The sequence below is a fragment of the Lissotriton helveticus genome, chromosome 4_1 (genome assembly GCF_964261635.1).
Source record: "Lissotriton helveticus chromosome 4_1, aLisHel1.1, whole genome shotgun sequence".
NCBI classification, from domain to species: Eukaryota; Metazoa; Chordata; class Amphibia; order Caudata; family Salamandridae; genus Lissotriton; species Lissotriton helveticus.
Window position 1 is genome coordinate 1,529,249,893 of NC_136063.1, and position 20,790 is coordinate 1,529,270,682.

General features: G+C 41.0%; 1 protein-coding gene across 1 annotated transcript in view; it reads left to right on the forward strand.

Moving 5' to 3' along the window:
- The window catches only part of RAB31 (RAB31, member RAS oncogene family), a 331,933-nt gene that overhangs the window by 175,980 nt on the left and 135,163 nt on the right, over nt 1–20,790 (forward strand). Inside the window, exon 3 of the mRNA XM_078688146.1 lies at nt 8,885–8,966. Within this exon, the coding sequence (XP_078544272.1) occupies nt 8,885–8,966 (82 nt within the window). The remainder of the gene's footprint in view (nt 1–8,884; nt 8,967–20,790) is intronic.

Genomic DNA, 20,790 nt, shown 5'->3' on the forward strand with positions numbered 1-20,790 from the left:
CATTAAACATTAAATTTGTAATTGCCACGCCATAAGTTTTACACATTAAAACACGAGCTGCTAAGTGTAACTTTTAAAAAGAGTAAAATTAAACTATAATAATACACAGAATTAGCATGACGCCACCTGTTAGAAGAGCGCATTGTTTAAAGGCACTTTCACATCGAGATGTTTTTAAAAGCGTGCTGCATACTCCCTAACTAAAATAAACATACCATGGCGCCAGTAGCATTTTACACTGCATGTATTATAAAGTCACGCTGTCTATGCTATATATATCGTATATATATAGTACAACTTCTCCAAAATTCTAATAAATTTTTAACAGACAGCAAGTACGCGCTAAATGTTAAACATTAAAAGTGCTTACCTTATACAAGCACGTGCACAGTCACAAGCGTTTATTAGAACGTATTGTACACATGCTGCATGAATACGCGCGCAAATTGGAAGTATTTATATATAAGGCTTATACATAGCAGTTACACAACTTATTACATAAAGGTATCACACATTAATAAGTATTAATTAGTACATGCTGTACATATACTACATTATGAGCTGCGCAAAATTGCAAGCATTTAAATACATGCTGCATACATCCCACTTAATAGCGCGTAAACTTGAAAACATTGTAATACAGGCTGCATACTTTTGACGTAATGACGCGCGCAAACTCAGCAATATTAATTAATTTGACAATTTGCAAGTATTAATTTGTTCGTATCACATATATACAGATCTAGTACAACTTCTCTAACATTACACCAAGTACGCGCCAAGAGATAAGCATTAAAACTGCTTTACTTATACAAATCTGTTCACTCGCAAGCGTTTATGCTGTACACATGCTACTTAATGCACAGCGCAAAATTGCAAGCATTTACATACATGCCACATACATGCCACATAATAACGTGCAAAGTTGCAGAGATTAAAGTACGTGTTGCATACGCGCAGACATTAATTAATTACTTATATACATAAATACTACACGATTTAGTTAAAAAAGTCCTACACACATGCCACATAATGACATGTGTACCTACATACAGAGGATTATTTATTACGCCTTATATATAGCCACTATACAACTTATAATGCACAAGGTACTTACACATGCCACATAATGACGCCCGCCAAATTTTAAGTTTTTATTAATACATCTTGTACATAACCGACACAACTTTATATATAATTTCTCAAACAAAGGTAGTACAAAGTAACAAGTATATATTCCTACGAGACACACATATCCTACATTAAGCGCGCATACAATTACAAGCATTAAGCTACGTGCTACACACACAAATCTGTATAATGGCGCACGCAAAATTACAAGCATTTATTTATACCTATTGTCTACATACTATACAAGTCATACTATACAAATGTACTAACAATATAAATAATACCTAACAAGAAACAGGCACGCGCAGTCACAAGCATTAATTAAAATGTATTGCACACATTGTACATAACGGTACGTGCAAAATTAGTACTATCTTTAATGTACGTGCTACACACATTGGCTGTATACTAACGTATGTAAATTTGCAAGCTTTTATTTATACTTACTGTGCACATCCTATACAACGCCTACTATACAACTTTAATAACAATGTAAAACGTACTTTACAAAAACAAGCACACGCAGTCACAAACATTAATTATTATGTTTTGCATACATTGTACATAACACTACGTGCACAATCAGTACTTTTAATCAATACATTTTCTGCCGTACTACACAACTTCGTAATAAAATTCACCCGCGTCAACATAAATATAGCAATTATTCTATAAACAATACATAATTACATATAAATTACTAAATGAATACCAATATCCAAAAAAACTTACCGATTACACGCACAGCTAAATCGACACTCCTTCAATGTACGCACTTACAATCTAAATATTTAATGTGCACGCATTATGCGCTACGTAACAATCAAAAAATGTTCTGCCGTACTACACAACTTCGATAAAATCCATCCACGTCAACAAAAACATGGCGATTATTGCATAAACAAAACACAATTACATACATATTAACAAATTAAAACTAATCTCACAAAAACAAACTTACCGATTAGACGCACAGCTAAGTCGACACTTCTTCACACTACGCAGTTACAATCTGATTAGTTAATGCGCATGCGTTGTTACGCTACGCAACGAAACGTTGCAATTTCATTGGTTGTTGCATACGCCCATTAAAACAACACAAGCAAGAAAAAACAGACTAGACCGCATTGCTTCAAAACGCGGTTACAGGACATAGTAGCCGCCATTTTAATTGACGCATTCGCCACAGATAACAGTTTTACTTGGGCTAATATATACTTATTAATTATACTGCAATAAGCCTTTGTCGTAAAAAGATTAATTTGCATTACTAAATGTTACAATATAATATGGTTTTTAAATGAACTTGTGCCACAAAAAAGCATGTATTTGCATTATTAATAATATTTACTTTTTACTGCACCAAAAAAATACAATCATGTTTGAATACAAAAGGCCTCATTTTTAAAATGTTTTGCAATTTGTCAAATAATCTTTAAGATGGTACAGCATATAAATACTTATATGTTAACATTCACTGCTTATTTTATTTTATATTATATACAAGACATCTAAAAGCATTAATATTGTCTAATGCTACACATTTATGTTTCTTTATATTTACAACATAAAGCAACATATTGCTTACTATATTGGTACAATTATCTAGTGATGTTAACAGACGTTTGCCAGCATATGTTCACACAATAAATATACAAGCAATTTATTATGCAGCTTAGACTTAAATTTTTTTTAATCTAGTTATTGGCTCTTGTATTTGAGTATAAAGACGCAAATATTTAGCGCAGAAAAATAAGACAAGCTTATCATAAATGTATGTATGTACTTGTGTTTTTTAAGTTTGCTGTAAAGAGACACTATACAAGCAAAAACTACATATTTAATTTAATAAATACTAATTGCTGCATTATGCTACATTTTCTAATGGTACTTGCTATTAGCATTTGTCAATGCTTCATCTCTATAAGTATCATTTTCTTACTGTTTGGTTAGTGACCACGCCCCCTCTACTCAGCATACTGCTCCCTAACTATCCCGTAACATTCCCGTTTTGCCCCTTTCCTGATCCTGTGATATTTGCTATTTGAGTCCCGGTATTCCTTTTCCTTGCCCATGTCCTGCCCATTCTTCTACCTCCCGCTCTTTTCTGAAATCTTGCTCCTTTCCCTACACCTCAGTGCCTCTCTCTCTCCCTTCCGCCTTCTTTCCCTGGCGGTCCTTCACTCCCCGTTGCTGTTAGTGTATCAGCCTTGTATAACTCGCCAGTCATTTCTGTTGTCTATTGCAGAGTGATCGTAGGGATTCTGTATGTGTTTGTTTATGCGCTCCACTCCATCTTAAGTTTACAAGTAGAACACTGGTACATATCTCTCTTGTATTGTATTGTTATATGTACAACTGCTCCGCTCCGTCCTAAGTTTACGAGTTGGACAAGGTGTGTATATTGTGGGTATTGTTTGTGTTGTGTGTTATTTGTTTCTCACTCCGCTCTGCCTTAAGTTTATGAGCTGCAAATGGTACTTTCTATGTCACTTTGTCTTTAACTCTATAAGTGATACAAGCTTGTCATCAGCTGCTCTTGTGGCCCAGTCTTACTCTGTCTTCAGTTTAAGAGCAAGACTAGAATTGTGTACCTTCTGCCTTGGAGGTATCCTTGCTAGTAGTCACCCAGGTTCCCTTCTCTACCTCCTAGTTCTCAACTTGACTGCTACCTTAAAGCCCTGACGCTCACCTGCTAAAGTAAGTGGAATGTTATGTTGAACACTTATGTATCAGTCCTGTAAATTACTGGTGAGGTTAGTATTGTTGTACATTTATATCCAGCCACCTCCTGTCATCGAGACTGCAGCTACATCTTCCTTGCTGGGGGAGAGTGGTATACTCCCTGGGAAAATTCCCCCCACACTTTTTGGTAGCAGCTGACTTTGAGCGAGTTATCTCTTCTCGCTTGGGTCGTTGTTGTCTGGAAGTGTGTGGGACCTTCATCTTTGCTCCTGTGGATGAACATCCTCCTCTACGAGAGGGATCATTGACAAAATATAGTATGAAAGAAAACAATGCCGTGCAATACCAAAAGCAATACCAAAAGCTCTAACTTAGATACTACGAGACCTATTGCATTGCAAATGCTTGTTCTCAATTTTTTTTTGGGGGGGGATCCCCTAAACCCCCTTTATTGATTTTAGTCTTTAACACACATGCCCTACGTATCTCGTAGTAAAGGTATGCGTGGTAAAGACTATTCGTGGTAACCAGGCATGCGTTGTGATGCATGCGTGGTTACGGTTATGCTTGGAAACGGCCGCGTTGTAGTGGCTGTTTCCCTTACCACCATAGACCCATCCTCAAGCCATTGACGATGAACCACCTTTCAGTGAAGCTCAATGTGACACAAAGTAAAATATAACATACTCAGATTACCTTTACATCCCAACACCCTGAACTCCAGATGAGCCCACCAGGGTACAAGCACCTGAGCTTTTGGTGAATCCAGGACCACTAATGTATTTCAAAACAATTTGAAAAGTGTGGACTGCATTACCGTAGGTGCAGTGATATTCTGTTCGGTAAACAGTCATAATATAGATTCCAAAATATAGAATGGACATAATATCGAAGTAAAAATATAGAATGGACAAAATATCGAATGGACACAATATGGTGGTTAAAAATATCGATTTTAAGGTAAGTAATATCGATTTTCAAAATATAGAAGTCAAAATATCGAAGTATACAATATAGGCATTAAATATATCGATTTTTTAATAATATCAATTTTTTTAAAGTGTTTTGTATGTTAGTATATGTGTGAAAAGTGTATATTAATTTTTGTAATGTATGTTTAATGTATTTTAAGTAAAGAATTTTATGTTATTTAATTTTTGCGTAATTTAATTCTGTAGCGGGTTGTGGGTTCATAGGGGAATAGGGTGGGAAGTAATTTAATTATATTAAAATAAATATTCATTTTAAGCAATTATTATTCATTTTTAATTACATTTTGCTTTTTAGTTCTGTAGCGGGTTGTGGGTTTATAGGGGAATAAGGTGGGAAGTAATTTAATTGTAATTAATTGAATATTTTTATTTATTTATTGGTATTCATTTTGAATTTATTGTTATTTTTTAATTGGTAATTAATTTTTTTTAATTGCCAATTAATTTGTATTAATTGATTAATTGTTAATTATGTTAATTTTCTAAATTTATTTTCTGTAGCGGGTTGTGGGTTTATAGGGGAATAGGGTGGGAAGTAATTTAATTGTAATTAAGTAAATAATTGTTTTCATTTATTGGTATTGATTTTTAATGTATTGTTAATTAATTAATTGGTAATTAATTTCTATTAATTGGCAATTAATTTTTATTAATTGGTAATTATTTTGTATTAATTAAATATTTGATAATTATGATAATTGTATTAATGTATTTTCTGTAGTGGGATGTGGGTGTATAGGGGAATAGGGTGGGAAGTAATGTAATTGTAATTAATTACATAGTAAAAATACTTTTTGTGTATTGATAATTAATTTACTGTTAATTTTAATTGGTATTAATTTTTATTATTCGTTTTTGTTATTGAAAATTAATTAGTTGTTTAATTATGAACAGGTTATTAATTTTTAATAACTAATATGTAGTTGTATTTCTAATTAATTATTACATAATATTAAATTGGTTATTAATATTAATTAATGTTTTATTGGTATTGATATTTAATTTATTTTTAATAATATATTAAATCATTACTTTCCCTACTGTTAAACTCACTGGAGTGGGAATAGTAATTTTCACCCTCCCGCTATCCAACGCTTTCCCTACTGTTGCACTCTCTGGAGTGGGAATAGTATTTTTTACCCCTACGCTATCCAACGCTTTCCCTACTGTTGCACTCTCTGGAGTGGAAATAGTAATTTTTACCCCTACGCTATCCAACGCTTTCCCTACTGTTGCATGCTCTGGAGTTGGAATAGTAATTTTTACCCTCCCGCTATCCAACGCTTTCCCTACTGTTGCACTCTCTGGAGTGGGAATAGTAATTTTTACCCTTATGCTATCCAACGCTTTCCCTACTGTTGCACTCTCTGGAGTGGGAATAGTATTTTTTACCCCTACGCTATCCAACACTTTCCCTACTGTTGCACTCACTGGAGTGGGAATAGTATTTTTTACCCTCCCGCTATCCAACGCTTTCCCTACTGTTGCACTCTCTGGAGTGGGAATAGTAATTTTTACCCTTACGCTTTCCAACGCTTTCCCTACTGATGCACTCACTGGAGTGGGAATAGTAATTTTTACCCCTACGCTATCCAACGCTTTCCCTACTGTTGCACTCACTGGAGTGGTAATATTAAATGTTACCCTCCTGCTATCCTACGGTAAAATATTGTACATTTTTTATTAATAACGTAAATTAATTATATCTTAATTTTAAGGTTATTTGAGTATTTGTAAGTATGTTTTAGTTAATTATATTTATTATTTCATTAATTTTAAATTACTTTTAAGACATTTTAAAAAAATCGATATTTTGACTGACTATATTTTTTACAGACTATATTTTGGATTCGATATTTTTGTACTTACCTGTTTGTAGATAGGAATTCGATATTTTGTCATTCTATATTTTGGTGACTATATTTTGGTAAGTCTATATTTTGTCATTCTATATTATGTCAGTGATCTGTTCTGTTCTATGCAACAATCTAATAGCAACTGTAAGAGCAAATAAGAGTGATGCTTGAAAAGGAGAAATACGGTGGTCTGACGTAGCATGGGTGACAATGTTGATTTCTGATGCCCACATCAAAGGGAATCTGAGTAAGTCTTATCAGACACTATGGAAACAGACCTCAAGCTACCTACTAATACACGTGTTTCAGTGGCTGGCAAGCCGGCCTCTTCTCTGGATATTGCAGCTCTCAAGCTGGCTCTTCTCTGGATACTTCACCTGTAGAAATAAAGTGATCTTGTGTCCTAGCAAGGGACATGCGACTCAGCACACTACCCACCCCAGCAACCGAGACCTACTATCCATGCAAGTTCGAAGAGGCAGTCAAAGAACAATGCATTTCTACAATCAACTGGACCTGGAGGCAGTTATATAGAGCTGACGCTGCCAATTGCTTTCTGGGAAAGGAAGGATTATAGGTGGATACAGGTAAATGGGTACATTTAGACAGAATCATGAAAAATAGTAGTTGGCACTGGAACTATAGCAGTAACCTCTGGCACAGTCCGCATGCCTGTCAGAAGTCTTTCTAAACCTTACAGTATCGTCTTCAATACACAGCAGTCTACAGACCGGTACAGGAAGGGGGGAGGAGTCCTGCATACACGTTCTGTGCTCTGAAAAGTTTGTATCTTGCCCAGATATAAATATTGTGTTATTTATGTAAGACATCAGGCCATCTGGCATGATGTCAACAGTTTAGCGAGGTAATCGGGTGCATGGCCATCAAGGTTGTGTGCACAAGGGATGAGACCCTGAATTCGGACCTCTTGTCGGGTGGGAGCCAATGAGATGCATCAGTCCTGGCGAGAGATGGCCAGTGTCCTTCAAATGTCGTATGAAACGTACATTCATAATATTGTGCTCCTTGAAGTTCATCCATTGTTTTTGGCGTCTCACATAATACAGAAACAATTGTTTGGGAAAGTATAAAGGCAACATAAAAGTGGAATTGGAACATTTTGTGTTGATTGCATACATTACTTGTGCATGTTTAGGGAAATGGACCTAGACTAATTCACAATTGTTTAGTAATGTCATTCATGTACACAGAGAATAACCAAAACGTGATGGGTGGAGTGAATTAATCTGCCACTTGCTAAATCCTTGGGTTGCATTTTAGTTGATCATTTTCTTGACCGTTTTGCGACGTCAGACAGAAGCCAGACATTTATAAGTCAGCCTTGCTTCTGCCCCAGTAAGGCCATTCCAGCCTAAACGTTGTGGTCACTCCCCTTTGAACAGAAATGCAGGCAACCTCAGACGGGTTTCATCCTGATTGGACCTTGTCAGTGAGGTGCATCTCGAGCCATGTATACAGTGATTACAGGGGCCAGGGCAGGGCAAATCCTTCCCATCTAGGGCAATTCATAGAGAAACATAAAAAATAAGTGACCAATTGAATTATTGACATTTTCAGTCACTGGTAAATAGCTAAGGCCACATTCAAGTGCATCGTTTTTTTGCCCCCCTTGGACAAGAACCAGCTATATACTAATCAGTCTTGGTCCTGTTCCAATAGGAACAGTCTACCACTCACTGCCAGGACACTTTCCTCTAACTGGAACAGAAGCAACCCCAAACTGGTTTCAGTGTGTTTTGACCTCGTCAGTGCGGTGTGTCTTACATCCTACGGCACAGTGAACAGGGGACCCAGTCTGGACATACCTGTTGCACTTATGGCTGGTCTCTGCCTAATGTGGCACAGTGGGTGACAAACAATGGACTAGAATCCTTTCCATCACTTTGTTGTTTTTTGCATTCTTTACACCTGTGCATAATTAACCATACAACCATTACACATGAGTTACATAGATATTCATTGTAATTGGCAATCCATTGTAAACTATGCATGTTTGTACACCTAAAACATGCGTCATTTCTAGTGTGAATTGCACCCGTTTAATTTGTACCTTACCTCATTTTACAGAGCTAGGTAAAACGTTATCACCCAGTCTTTCAGGGGAATTTGAAAGTACTTGCAGATGGTAGTTTTGAAATTGCAATTTTTTCAAACCCATAAAAATATGATTAATCATTGAATATTGTTTCACAATTTCAGCGCATCCTTTATGACGAAAACGGTGCCTTGTGGTAATGAACTTCACAAGTTTCTCATCTGGGACACTGCTGGCCAAGAGCGCGTAAGTATGCCGCAGTGGCCTTCATTAACTTCTGCTTTGGGACAAAAAACACTGTTAAACGACGAAAAGGATCCCTGATTCAGGTTACAGATTTGCCAAACCACAATGCTGCTTTACTCCACCATTTTATGCGACTGTTCACTACTAAAATCTCCCAGTCTGCCTTTGAAAGAGGAAGTTACTTAATTCAATAATTTCCGACAGAGTTTTCTCACGCTGGTTGTTGACAGCTGTTTAAAGCATGGCTGCTGTTCCTAATTTTTACCAACTGCGGGACTGGACAAAACTAAGTAGAATATATCCACGTATCCATTCATTTTACTGCCACATCTCTGTCTTGTCTTTTCATTTCAGTTTTCACAGTTTAAGTTATTTTGCAAGTGCAGAAAGACAATTATGTATGTAGCATTTGCAAAGTGACAACAGGTAGCGGACCGCTATTCAGGGTCAAATGCAAAGATAGGGTAAACAGGTGATTGCAGGGGTGACTGGGTTTTGATAGGGGACGTGGATTTTTTTCTGCTTTATGATTGTGCTTTCCTTAAAGAGGTGTGTCTTGAACTTTTTCTTGCTTAAAAATGTATTAATAATTATGTTCTCATGGGAGGAGCCAAGATGGCGATCGGAACGGTCGCATAACCGCCTCGCTCCGTGATCTCTTCCTCCCCGCCACCTATCCTGTATTTTATCCTGCTCGGGGTATTCCGAATTTGGTCACTGAGGAAGAGCCGTCACTTACCATCCTTTTCCGGGGCTCTGGCGTGCAGTGATTCCGGCGTTCTGCCCTGGTCACTTTGTTGGCCTTCCCGGCCCTGACGCCGGGGCCTCGAGTGCTGTGCCTGCCCGGAGATGATCGGAGTGCCGGCGGTCCGGAACCGGTGGAGAGACCCGATGGTGGGAGCCTGAGAGCCACGGGCCGGGACCCCCGGGGCAGACCCGCCCCCGCTGGTGGGCCACCCCGCATGTCCGTTCGCCTACCGGCCCGAAGAAGAGAAGCCGCGCTGTCCGGCACCCCTCAAGTGAGAAACCCACTCCTGTTGTTGGTCCCGCCTGGGATCCGGTGCTGGGCTCCCCCCGAGTGCTGTGGGGAGCACGCCCGTTCTTCTGGTGACTCTCCTTTCTCCGCCGAGCGCCATCCGCCGCGGTTTGGCGGTGAGCCCTGGGGCCGCCGGTGCTCCTGATGGACTTGGAAGAACCTGCGGCGATGGCGGAGGGTGCTGTACTTAAGATGGCGGATGGCCCCTCGGGGTGTCTTTCTCCTGGAGACAGGGAGGTTGCCGCATTTGCTTTCTCCAGCCCTCGTTTGGTTTGGGCGGCCCCTACTCGGAGTGCTATCTGGTTTGCCCTGTCTGCTCTGCGGATCGACCTGTCCTTGAAATGTCGAGCCTTGGAGTTGCGGATAGCTGCCATGGTGGCTCCGCCATTTTGTGACGAAGTGTCGTCTCCCCGAATTGTACTGCCTGAAACTTCGCCGGCGGCTGTGCTGGGATCTCCGGCTGGGTGCTCGATTCTATGGGATCTAGCGGACCCGGTACCGATGCTGCAGTGCTTTCCACATCCTGTTTTCCTTGCTTCGTGCTGGACGGCCCAGATACTGTGCTTGACCACGTGGATCTTTGAGGAACTTTTGCATTCTGACTGTTGCCGAGTTCTCCTGGTTGCTTCTAGTTTGCCGGGACGTTGTTTTGCGGAGATCCCACCGGCTTTTCCTGACTGGTATGGACCCACTGTGTTCTGCTGTTTTTTGGCTGTGGCGGGGTTGGGAGGCTCGACTCTTCATAAAAGTGGACAGGGGTGATCGTGCCCGCATGTCTGTGGGACCCTTTTTACATGGCATCTCCGGGCCTCGTTATTCTGGATGGTTCCTGTTTACATCCTGGTGTAGGCTTTTCTTGACTCTCCTTTTCGACCTCGATTAGTGAATTATTGTTGCGGGGGGGTAGTGTTTTATGTCTCGGTCGCTGGCTCCTCTCCTCTCTCTTTCTTCCTTTTCCTCTCCTTCCTTTTCTTATTCCCCTCTCTTTCTTTGTTATAATTCCCTTTCTCTTTTTCTATATTTCGGGTGACTCTGGGCGACAGGCACGCTGTTTAGTGGGGTAGGCCGTAGCCATTACAGTGATGTAGGGTGGGGGGGGGTGTTTGTTATTTTAGTTTGTTTTATTCTATGGTCCCTTTTTTGCCTTTTCCAGGGGGTGGGCTATGTCCCTTGGTGTTTACTCCTCTGTTTCGCTAGCGTCTGCACTTTCTCCTTTTTCGGGGCGGGTGGGCTGTACGTGTGGCGTCCACTTTATTTGTTTGCTGGTATTCTTCCTCTATTCTGCACCTGGTATGGGCGTGTGAGGTCTTTGGGCTTTGCCCTACTGTGGTCGTCTGCTTGCGTGGGGGGCTATTTCCCTCCCGCCCCCCCCTTCTTTTCTGTATATGTTGCATGACGCGCTGGTAGATATGGTTGCTGCCTCCTTTATATAATGTAAAATGAAACCTCTTTTATCCTGGCGCTGGCGATGTAACGACTTTATTTGCATCCATCCTGTATTTACCCTATCGTATACATTGCTTTGTTATTTTGATTCTCCTGACTTTGCGGCCGGCCCCTGTGGTTGTAGGCCAGCGCTTGTACTTATACGTGTCTTTCAATAAAGGTTTTAAAAAAATAAAAAATTAAAATTATGTTCTATTTTAAGGAAATGGTTTTTACTTTATATAAAAAGTAATTATATTATAAATGTTTTAAATAATGTAATTATTTTAACATCCGGTCCTATGGGGTTTTATTTTAAGTTCGGACCTCCATTATTTTCTATAGTTGGTTGCTGAAGTACATGTGAGTGGCCATGGCTTTGGGCTGGAGTACGTTTACAACTGTTGTGGGTTCTTTGTGGCTGCATTAACTATAGAAGGGCAATTTGAGAACAGGAAGGGGCGTGCTCTTATGTGGTGGAGTACATGCCCCAGCCTAAACCCTTCTGTAACCTTCCCTTAACATCTTATTCCCCATTTTTCAGCTACTCCTGCATTTCCTTCCGCAATTACTACTAAAACATACACTTATGTGTGTGGAGATTTTCACGGTCCTGACCAAAATCTCCACACACAAAAGATAGGAAAGGCAGAGGCGGAGACCTCAGCACGTATGTATATAAATAAACATTTTTAGTACGTTACTAGCATTAGAAAATGTCCTATAAAATGCACATGCCACACACACGGCAGTGAGAAAGCCACCTATACCTCTAAATGACTAAATCTATCAGATAACGCCATATCACCAGAGACGTCATGTTTCAGGCCATGGCTCTCATGTATCAAAAAATAGCATTATGGGAGCTGTAGTCCTGATACTTTGCATTCTGACAATTGTAGCGATTTGTGGAAGGAGAAAACAGCTATCTGGTAACCTTGTTGAGCAGAGTACATTTAAGGGTCCTAGGTATGTTTAAGGCTCATTGGTTGTTAACAATGTGCACACAGAGCTCCCTACAACATCTTTCTTTACTGTGCATGAACGTCATGCCTGAAGTGGATGCTCTGAGGAGGGTTTTTATTTTATCGTCCATGGCTCTATCATTCATCAGGAAACAGCAGAGTCTGCAGTTTACCAACAAACACCCATTTGCATGTCTCCCTCTACAAATACAAATGGATATTCATAGCCTCCCCCCCCCCCGCTATAATATTATTTTTGAATATCACTGCTTACCACAGTTTTGATGTGCTCTACATAACAGGTGCAACTGTGACCCAGTTCAGTGGTACTCAATTTACTGACTTCGTAAAATGAAAGACTGTAATTGTCTTACTGGGATGTACGTCATTACGATGCACACTTTTACAACGCGTTCCATTACAACGCGGTTGTAACAACGCAAGTCGTTATAACGACTTGCGTTGGGGGGCGCAAATTAAAAAAATTTAATTTACTATTCCAACACCAGTCCCCGTGGATAGTAGGGAAGGTGTTGGGATAGTAAATTAAATGATTTACTATCCTTGAGCGCCCCCCAGCGCAATTCGTTGTAACAACTTTCGTTGTTATGACCGCGTCGTAATGGAACGGCGTTGTAATAGTTTTGTTGTAAACGTCGCATACCGTCTTACTGGTATTCAAACTTGAGACCTCTAGGTCCCGGCAAATGCCATTAGTTAGTCACAGCCAGCTCCGATCTCACTGTTTGAATGTGCTAACTTACATTTCCAATGTACATCACACTATGTTCTAGTTTTCAAGATGATCAGTGTGGACTGGAACCTACCTATGTATGCTTTAGTCACTTATATTACCAGGCAAAGAGGCTTGCCTAGGCATGCTTTACTCTGACATGAATTGGTTTTGCTTCTCCTTTCATGGCTCATTGATCTGGTTTAAAGAAATGCACATTTTCATATAAGTTCCTGGTAGTTTGTGCTTGAATTTAACAGACAGAAAAACTGAATGTGGCTAGGACTGGTTGGATAATGTGAGGTCTGATGTTCACAGAGGCAGGTCAGGGCAGGAGAGGGCTTATGTTGGACCATGTGGAATGCTCAAGAATCCCTCCGGTGATCCCAGCGAGCTTAAGAAGTACCACACCATCTGGATGGTGCCCTTCTGGGCCAAGGTCTTTGAGAAAGCCATCAATCACCGGCTCACAGATCACCTGGAAGGAAACCACCTACTTAATGCCACCGAGTCTGGCTTCTGCTCCAACCAAAGCATCGAGACTGCCTTGATATTCGCAACTGACGGCATCAGAGCAGTTCTCGGCTGTGACGAGACAACAGCCCTGATACTCCTTGACCTCTCAGCGGCCTTCAACACCAGGTCCCACCACACCCTCATCACCAGACTCCGTCACATCGGCATCAGAGGAAACGCCCTCAAGTGGATCACCTCCTTCCTCACAGGATGCACACAGAAAATACGCCTACCGCCCCGTCACATCCAAATCCAAGAGAATCATCTGCGGAGTCCCACAAGGATCCTCCCTCAGCCCCACCCTCATCAATGCCTATATGACTCCGTTGACCGATTTCACCTACATCTACAGACTCAACATCATCTCATATACTGACGACACCCAGCTCATCCTCTCTCACAAAAGACACTGCCACCACCAGACTCAACTTCCAGAACGTCATGACCAACGTCGCTGAATGGATGAGATCCAACTGCCTGAAGCTGAACATGGACAAGACGGAAGTGCACATCTTCAGAAAGAACACACTGCCCATGGGACGACACATGGTGGCCCACCTCACTCGGACCCACACCTACTCCCACTAACTATGCCCACAACCTCGGCATCATCCTGAACAGAAACCTCTCCATAAAGCACCAGGTCAACTCAGTAGCCTTCTCCTGCATCCACACCCTCTGCTTACTTTGTAAGAATTTCAGGTGGATCCCCGCCAGCAACAGGAAAACAGCGACTCAAGCCCTCATCACCAGCCGACTGGGCTATGCAAATGCACACTATGCTGGAACCACCACCCATCTCCTCGTCTATAGGTCAAACCGGATGCCTTAGCCTCCCCAAACGGACCAGCATCACCGCCTAACTCCGAAGCCTCCATGTTCTTCCCGTCCTGAAGAGGTGCCAGTTCAAACTGCTGAATCAACAACGCTGGACCTTCCTGCACCAACCACCACCTGACCTACCACCAGCTGATTAGGCACCTCTGATCTTCCTCCCTCGCCCTTGCACACTTCCCCTGCATCTGGCAGAGCCCCAGTAGAGGTCGTTCTTTCTCTTACCTGGTCGCCAAGTCCTGGAACAACCTCCCACTCCACCTCCAAACCTCCCCTTCGCTCACCGACTTCAAGAAGGGACTCAAGACTATTTTATCATACTACGTAGGCCCCCATTACTAATGTCTTGTAATAATCCTTGTCATTTCCCTCCTGTGGAATTAGAGCTACAGATGGTCCTGGTAACTCCGGGAGGGAAGGGATAAAGGTACTCGTAATGAAGCCGGTAATCAGTGTGCCCTTGAACTTTCACGTTGTTGCCCCCAGTACATCTTTAACAGGCAGTTGAATGCAATTGCTCGTTCTCTGCTTCAGCAGACCTATTTCTGCCTCCCTGTTAAAGTAGCCTGTCTGCTGCTTAGGTATAACCTCCTGACGTGTGCTGCACCGCCGCTGTAGTTCTGTTCCTTTGCGGCCTCCGTACCCGACAGCCTTAATTAAGTGTGTGTCCCATTGCCGAGGACCAGGTCCACCCGTGGGTGAAACGTGAGCTGTGGGCCCGCTATCCCTGTTAGCCCACAACAGGCTCTCCCGAGAATCCTGGGTCTATCTGGGTAGGTATCTTTTCTCCTCTTCCTGCTGTCTCGAGTGTACTCGCCTTATAGGAATTAGGTTCTTTTTTTATCCCAGTTATTCTCCTTTTTCATTTCTTATTGTTTCCTGTTTTTTCCAGCTCCCTACTTCTGGCCGATCTCCTTAATTCTGAGACTTTCTGCCCCCGTTCCTGCACTACAATTATACTATAAACGGTCGCTTGAAAAGTGAGTTATCTATGCTATAGGTCTAAGGACTAGAGCTCTGGACGTTAGGGTATATTTGTTCCCTTGTGAGCCTGTATATACTTTCTAATTATGGATTGCTTGTACCAGATTTGTACCCTGGAACCCGCAGACTGATTGGCTATCCTCGTATTGAAGTGACTTACCATTAGGACTTGGGTAGGTCATGGAATTGCTTTGTTGGAATCGGGTGTTGGTTCAGCTTTTTCCCTATTATTGTCTCTCCTTGGGTGTATTCTGGGCCTCAAAGGTTTACTTTAGACTCAATCTTTCTTTCTTCATTTTATCTATGTCATATATATTTTTTCTTTTATTTGCACTCACCTTTTTCGTGCATTCTAAATGTTCTATGCACTGGTTAACTCAAGGAGCACGATTTGGACTTGGTGGTGGTTTCTCCAGCAGCGAAGCTTGATGTTATTGAAAATTGATTGTCTAATGTTTACCTTCATTGTCTCTGCAGACCTTGTATTTTACATTTCGCATCATCTTCATCAAAACTTAACCCCTGAAAGTGTGGTTCTAAAGAAATTAAGTGTTGAAAGTATCCAAGTCATTCTGATCTGTGAAGAATTTACTTATAAACTGTGGCTTTCCTTGCGCCCTGACAAAGGAACTTCTGGATCTATTGTCCTTTTCCGAAACGCGCGTCGGCGCTTTGTTGTTTTTTGTTTGTATTTTCTGTGTTAGGCCTTTCTGGTTTTGTGATTATGTAACTGTCTTTTTGCCTTGTAGTATATTATGTGGTGATTGGTTGAGAGGATGTTTGAATGTGTGAGTTTGATTGGGGGTTATGTGCTATGTTTATTTGATTAACTGTATTGTATATAAATATACAAATAAATGTTTTCTATGAATTTGTGTCTTTTGATGGAATTGAAAAAATAAATGTTTTGCCTATAAATTGTTTCGGTGTGGGACAATGATGTCTTATAATAATTTATGGATATACTACCTATTGTTATATAAGTTTCTAGGAGAGGTTCCTTCTATGTTCCTTGGATTGTTTTTCCCTGCCTCCTCTCCTAGGGCCTCATTTATGAAAAGTGACGCATCGCTGTGTGAAAACAGCGATGCGTTACTTTTCATTGCGCCCTCCTTGCGACACCAGTGATGCATCATGGGCAAGTCCCATTTCAATGTGCCTGCGTCAGTCTTACGCCTGCTGTGAGGCAGGCGTAAGAAAATAACGCATTTGCGTCCTAGAAGTGACGCCATGAAATCTCATAGATTTCACTGCGTCATTTCTACGAGGCTTACTTGCGTCAAAACGCCCACCCTGCATACATTATACCTGGTGCAGGTATAATGTGGCGCAGGGGTTTACAAAGTGACGCATCTACCTAGATGCGTCACTTTGTAAATATGACGGAACATGGCACATTTTTTTACCCTGCTGGTGCGTCACAAAAAGTGACGCACCAGCAGGGCAAAAGTGACGCAAGGGCTCATAAATAAGCCCCCTAGTATTTAACCTACAGGGACCCTCTGTTGTTTTTGACTTGACCCGTCGCTGTAGTAGGCCTGGCCCAACCTGGTAAACTGCCCAGGATCACACCAGTCTACAAACTATTAAACCGAGACAATCACTGATATGTTTCCTAAAATCAGTTTGGGATTTTGATTAAGATTCATTAAAGGGAAGTTATCCCACCAACCTCAAAGGTACCAAGTATTCACACAAGAGTTTGCTGTCTCTCTGCTAAAAAGCTGCTAGCAATGCAGAAAAACACCACCCTGCCCAAAGTTAACTTGATCTGGTGCTGGTAAGTCACCGGTAAGGAAAACTCGGTCCTACAAACCAATAGTCCTCCCAAATGGACTACATACAAGCAAATAGGAAAAATATTAGTTTTTATTTGTTATTTAATTAATACAATACAAAAGACATGAAAATCAGTGTCACAAAAATCAATATCAATATACATCATGAGTCACACACACACATTCTATCAAACCAACCAGACAACCACATTCTCACACATACTCAGACATCCCATCAGTTAACAATTCGTTGGATCACAGTAACAATTTTTCGGGTGATACCAACAGTCTTCCCCAATCGTATTGGCACATGTGCAATATCAAGGTAACATGAATGGTTGAAGCAAGAGGGATGCGCAATCCTTAACTTATCGTACAGTTCGTAATTGCAGATTTTTTTTCCAGGAGGGAGATAGGTGAGGGGAGACGCAGGGGCTCCAGCGCCCCCTTCTGTGTGAGTGGTCTCTGATATAAAGCTGTCAGGCGCTGACTGTTTTACAAATGCAAAACTGTGCATTTATCTCCTCCTGGTCCCATATTAGTACATAAGCACATTCACGTCTAGAGAGTAACCATAGTGGATCCCTTACCAGGGCTGAATTTGAAACTAAAATCAACCCAGGCACAAATGTAAAGCAGCCCCGGACTGCAGGAGGTCACACTCAGAATGGGGCCAGGATGAACGGGAAACAACCTTTACGACGCAGTAATGACACCGCAGTGCCATTACAACGCGGGTTTCACAACGCAAGTCGTGGAGGGCGCTCTAGGACAAGGAATAGTGTAATTTACTATCCAACACCTTCCCTATTGTATGTAGACTGGAGTTGGAATAGTAAATTACACTACTCCTAAGTCCAGCGCCCTCCAACGCAAGTCGTTGTAACGACTTGCGTTGTAAAACCTGCGTTGTGATGGTCTGCGGTGTTTTATACTGCGTTGTACCATCATACATCCGAATGAACAGGGTCGCCTCATAGGACCCCACTCTGCTCTACAAACAGACCCTCGTCTGGTGGCTACAAGGTAAATGCCAGAGTCGCATGCAGTATTGCCCTGTGCAATGAAGGAACATTCGTTTTTTACAGTTACTGATTCCTAAATATGATTCACGTGGGAAGTTTATATTCCCTTTCACCAGGCTGCATAGCTGTGAGCTGAGCTGAGCTGTGTCAGGCGCCCTCCATCTTTGATCAGGTCTCGGAAGTTGATTCTCACCCCAGGTGGAGCACCCCACATAACTTTATTAATTTTTTCAATTCTGACCGGAGGTGTAAAACACCACCACCCCTGTTCCCCCTCCCCACCAAATTACAAGAAACCGGCTGATCCATTCTCTACAGGGAGGCTGAAAAGACTCTACGCTCAGAATGAGGCATTAAAGCAAGAATGGCCGTACTGCAAGATTGTCCCATGAGCCCTCGAGCGCCACCGGGAGAGCAAAATGGAGCCCCCAGTTGGGTAACAGGCTGATCAGACTGGGACTCATGAGGAGTCAGAGAGGATCTTCAGTCAGGCTTGTTAGTAGCTATTGTGGTGCTAAGGTCACAAATGTGATGCTTTGTTTGCCCATCTCTGGTTTTATGGCGACACCTAGTGTTGGCTGAGGTTACCTGCCGGATCGAGAATGTATCCCCAAAATTGGCCAAACTTGTTCTTTCACTATATATATTGGTTTACCAATGACAGTGCGGGCCCTTGAAAAACATGGAGCATGGGGCATTACGTCCCAGCTGCTGACACCACCCTCATTCTGACGGCTCTGTTTCCAAGATGTCCTGCACACATCTTGTGACCTTGGGTTTGTGATACACGAGATTCATCTTATCAGCTGTTTTCAAAAGGCTCCAGTATTTCAGGACCGTCCTGAACATTATATTGGGTCTAGCTTCCACTCCTCCCGAGAGCTGCTTACCTCTCATAAAATTCATCAGTGCAATTGTTCTGTTTTGTCCAGGGCTCCTGGTTTTCTGGTAGTTGTTTTGATAGCTCTGTCTGTATTTATTCATATTTATGTTTGCTAATTTCACCTGTACTTATCCTTATTTATTTTGTGTTCAATGTAAAATAATATATTGCAAAAAGTACATTGCCAGATTAATTTTATTAATAAAATATAAACTCATGCTTGAATGCTTAACGGGTTTCTCCATATGCAATAGAAATATACTCCTCTGAAAGAAATGACATTGTAAAACAAGTTAAATGTTTGTACAGCTATTTAATCTTCCTTATGAAATCAGCTCCCCTAACAATCAGTATGCAAAGCTACCGACTTGGCAGTCAAGATTGATCGCACTGAGAAAAAGAAACATTTACTCGTTTTCTTCATAGCTAGAAATACAGATATGAAAAAAATGGCTTCTTGTCCCTTCTTATCTATAAAAAATAAGTAAAAACGGAAAACTGAAAACCTTCGTTATCTTAATAGAGATTTGTCTAGCTCTTTTATGCATTAATATTGTTGCTTCAAGTATGTAGGGACACTCCTGGAACATGTAAGAATTAGGATACATCAAAATAATATGTATACAGTCCCAGTGCACTTCAGCTCTGGTGTTTCAAGTTACTTGGGTTTGTTATAACTCGCTTCTGGCATATGACTAGGATCAGAGAGGTCTTACATCTTATAGAATTGTTGGACATTTAGAAATGTACTATTCATCTTTAACGTTCTTTGTCATTATTATTTTTGCTCACAAATTTATTTGGTGTTTTGCCTGACTTTGCTATGGCTGCGATGTGCTTATTTGTGATACACTTAGGACATATCGCTCCCTGATGTCAAAAGGAAGGAAAAGGCTAATTTACGGAATTTTGGTTTATAAATGACTGACAACAGACTTTTGTGGCATGATACTGCCACCTACTGCAGACATCTGCTCATTGCTGCAACTATTTCTTGGGATCTATTTGGTTGCATTAATTTATGGTGTTCCATTGAGGGCAGTATCATTGTTCCCGGATTTTGAAGTTTGATCGATTTTGTATCCTGTGATTAATTTGTATTATTGAAAATGTGTTTTTCCTTTAGTCGGCATTGATTCACCAAATATTTTCTTAATAATGTTTGAAATATCCGTTTAATGAATTGACCGCAGTTTTCAAAGTCGAGGAAAAGAAAAACTTTCCAGAAGTCATAGGAGAATTTAAGAGAATCATTTCAGCCTCAGAACGTGTATACTGGTGACATATACTGGCTATTTATAATTATTTAGTAAGCTATGAATATGTTCTTAGCCTGCCAAAAAAGGAAACAAAATGATTATCAACCTAATCTCTTCATCAAACTACGACTTTCTATCTGAATGCTACCTTTAATCTGAATCTCCAGAGTGCTTCCTGTTTACCATTTCACTGGCTAAATTTTTTCATTCAACATGCTTATCCTATTAGTCTATATTTTGGTAAGTCCACTCTACGAAAATAGTCCACCTCCATGCCAGATGACTCTCCTGGAGCTCTCACTTTTTCTTCTGCACCGCTAGAAAGTTTCTGCTCCTTCTGCAGTATGCAAGGGTATATAACCAGTGCATGGAAAAGGTCTGAGTTA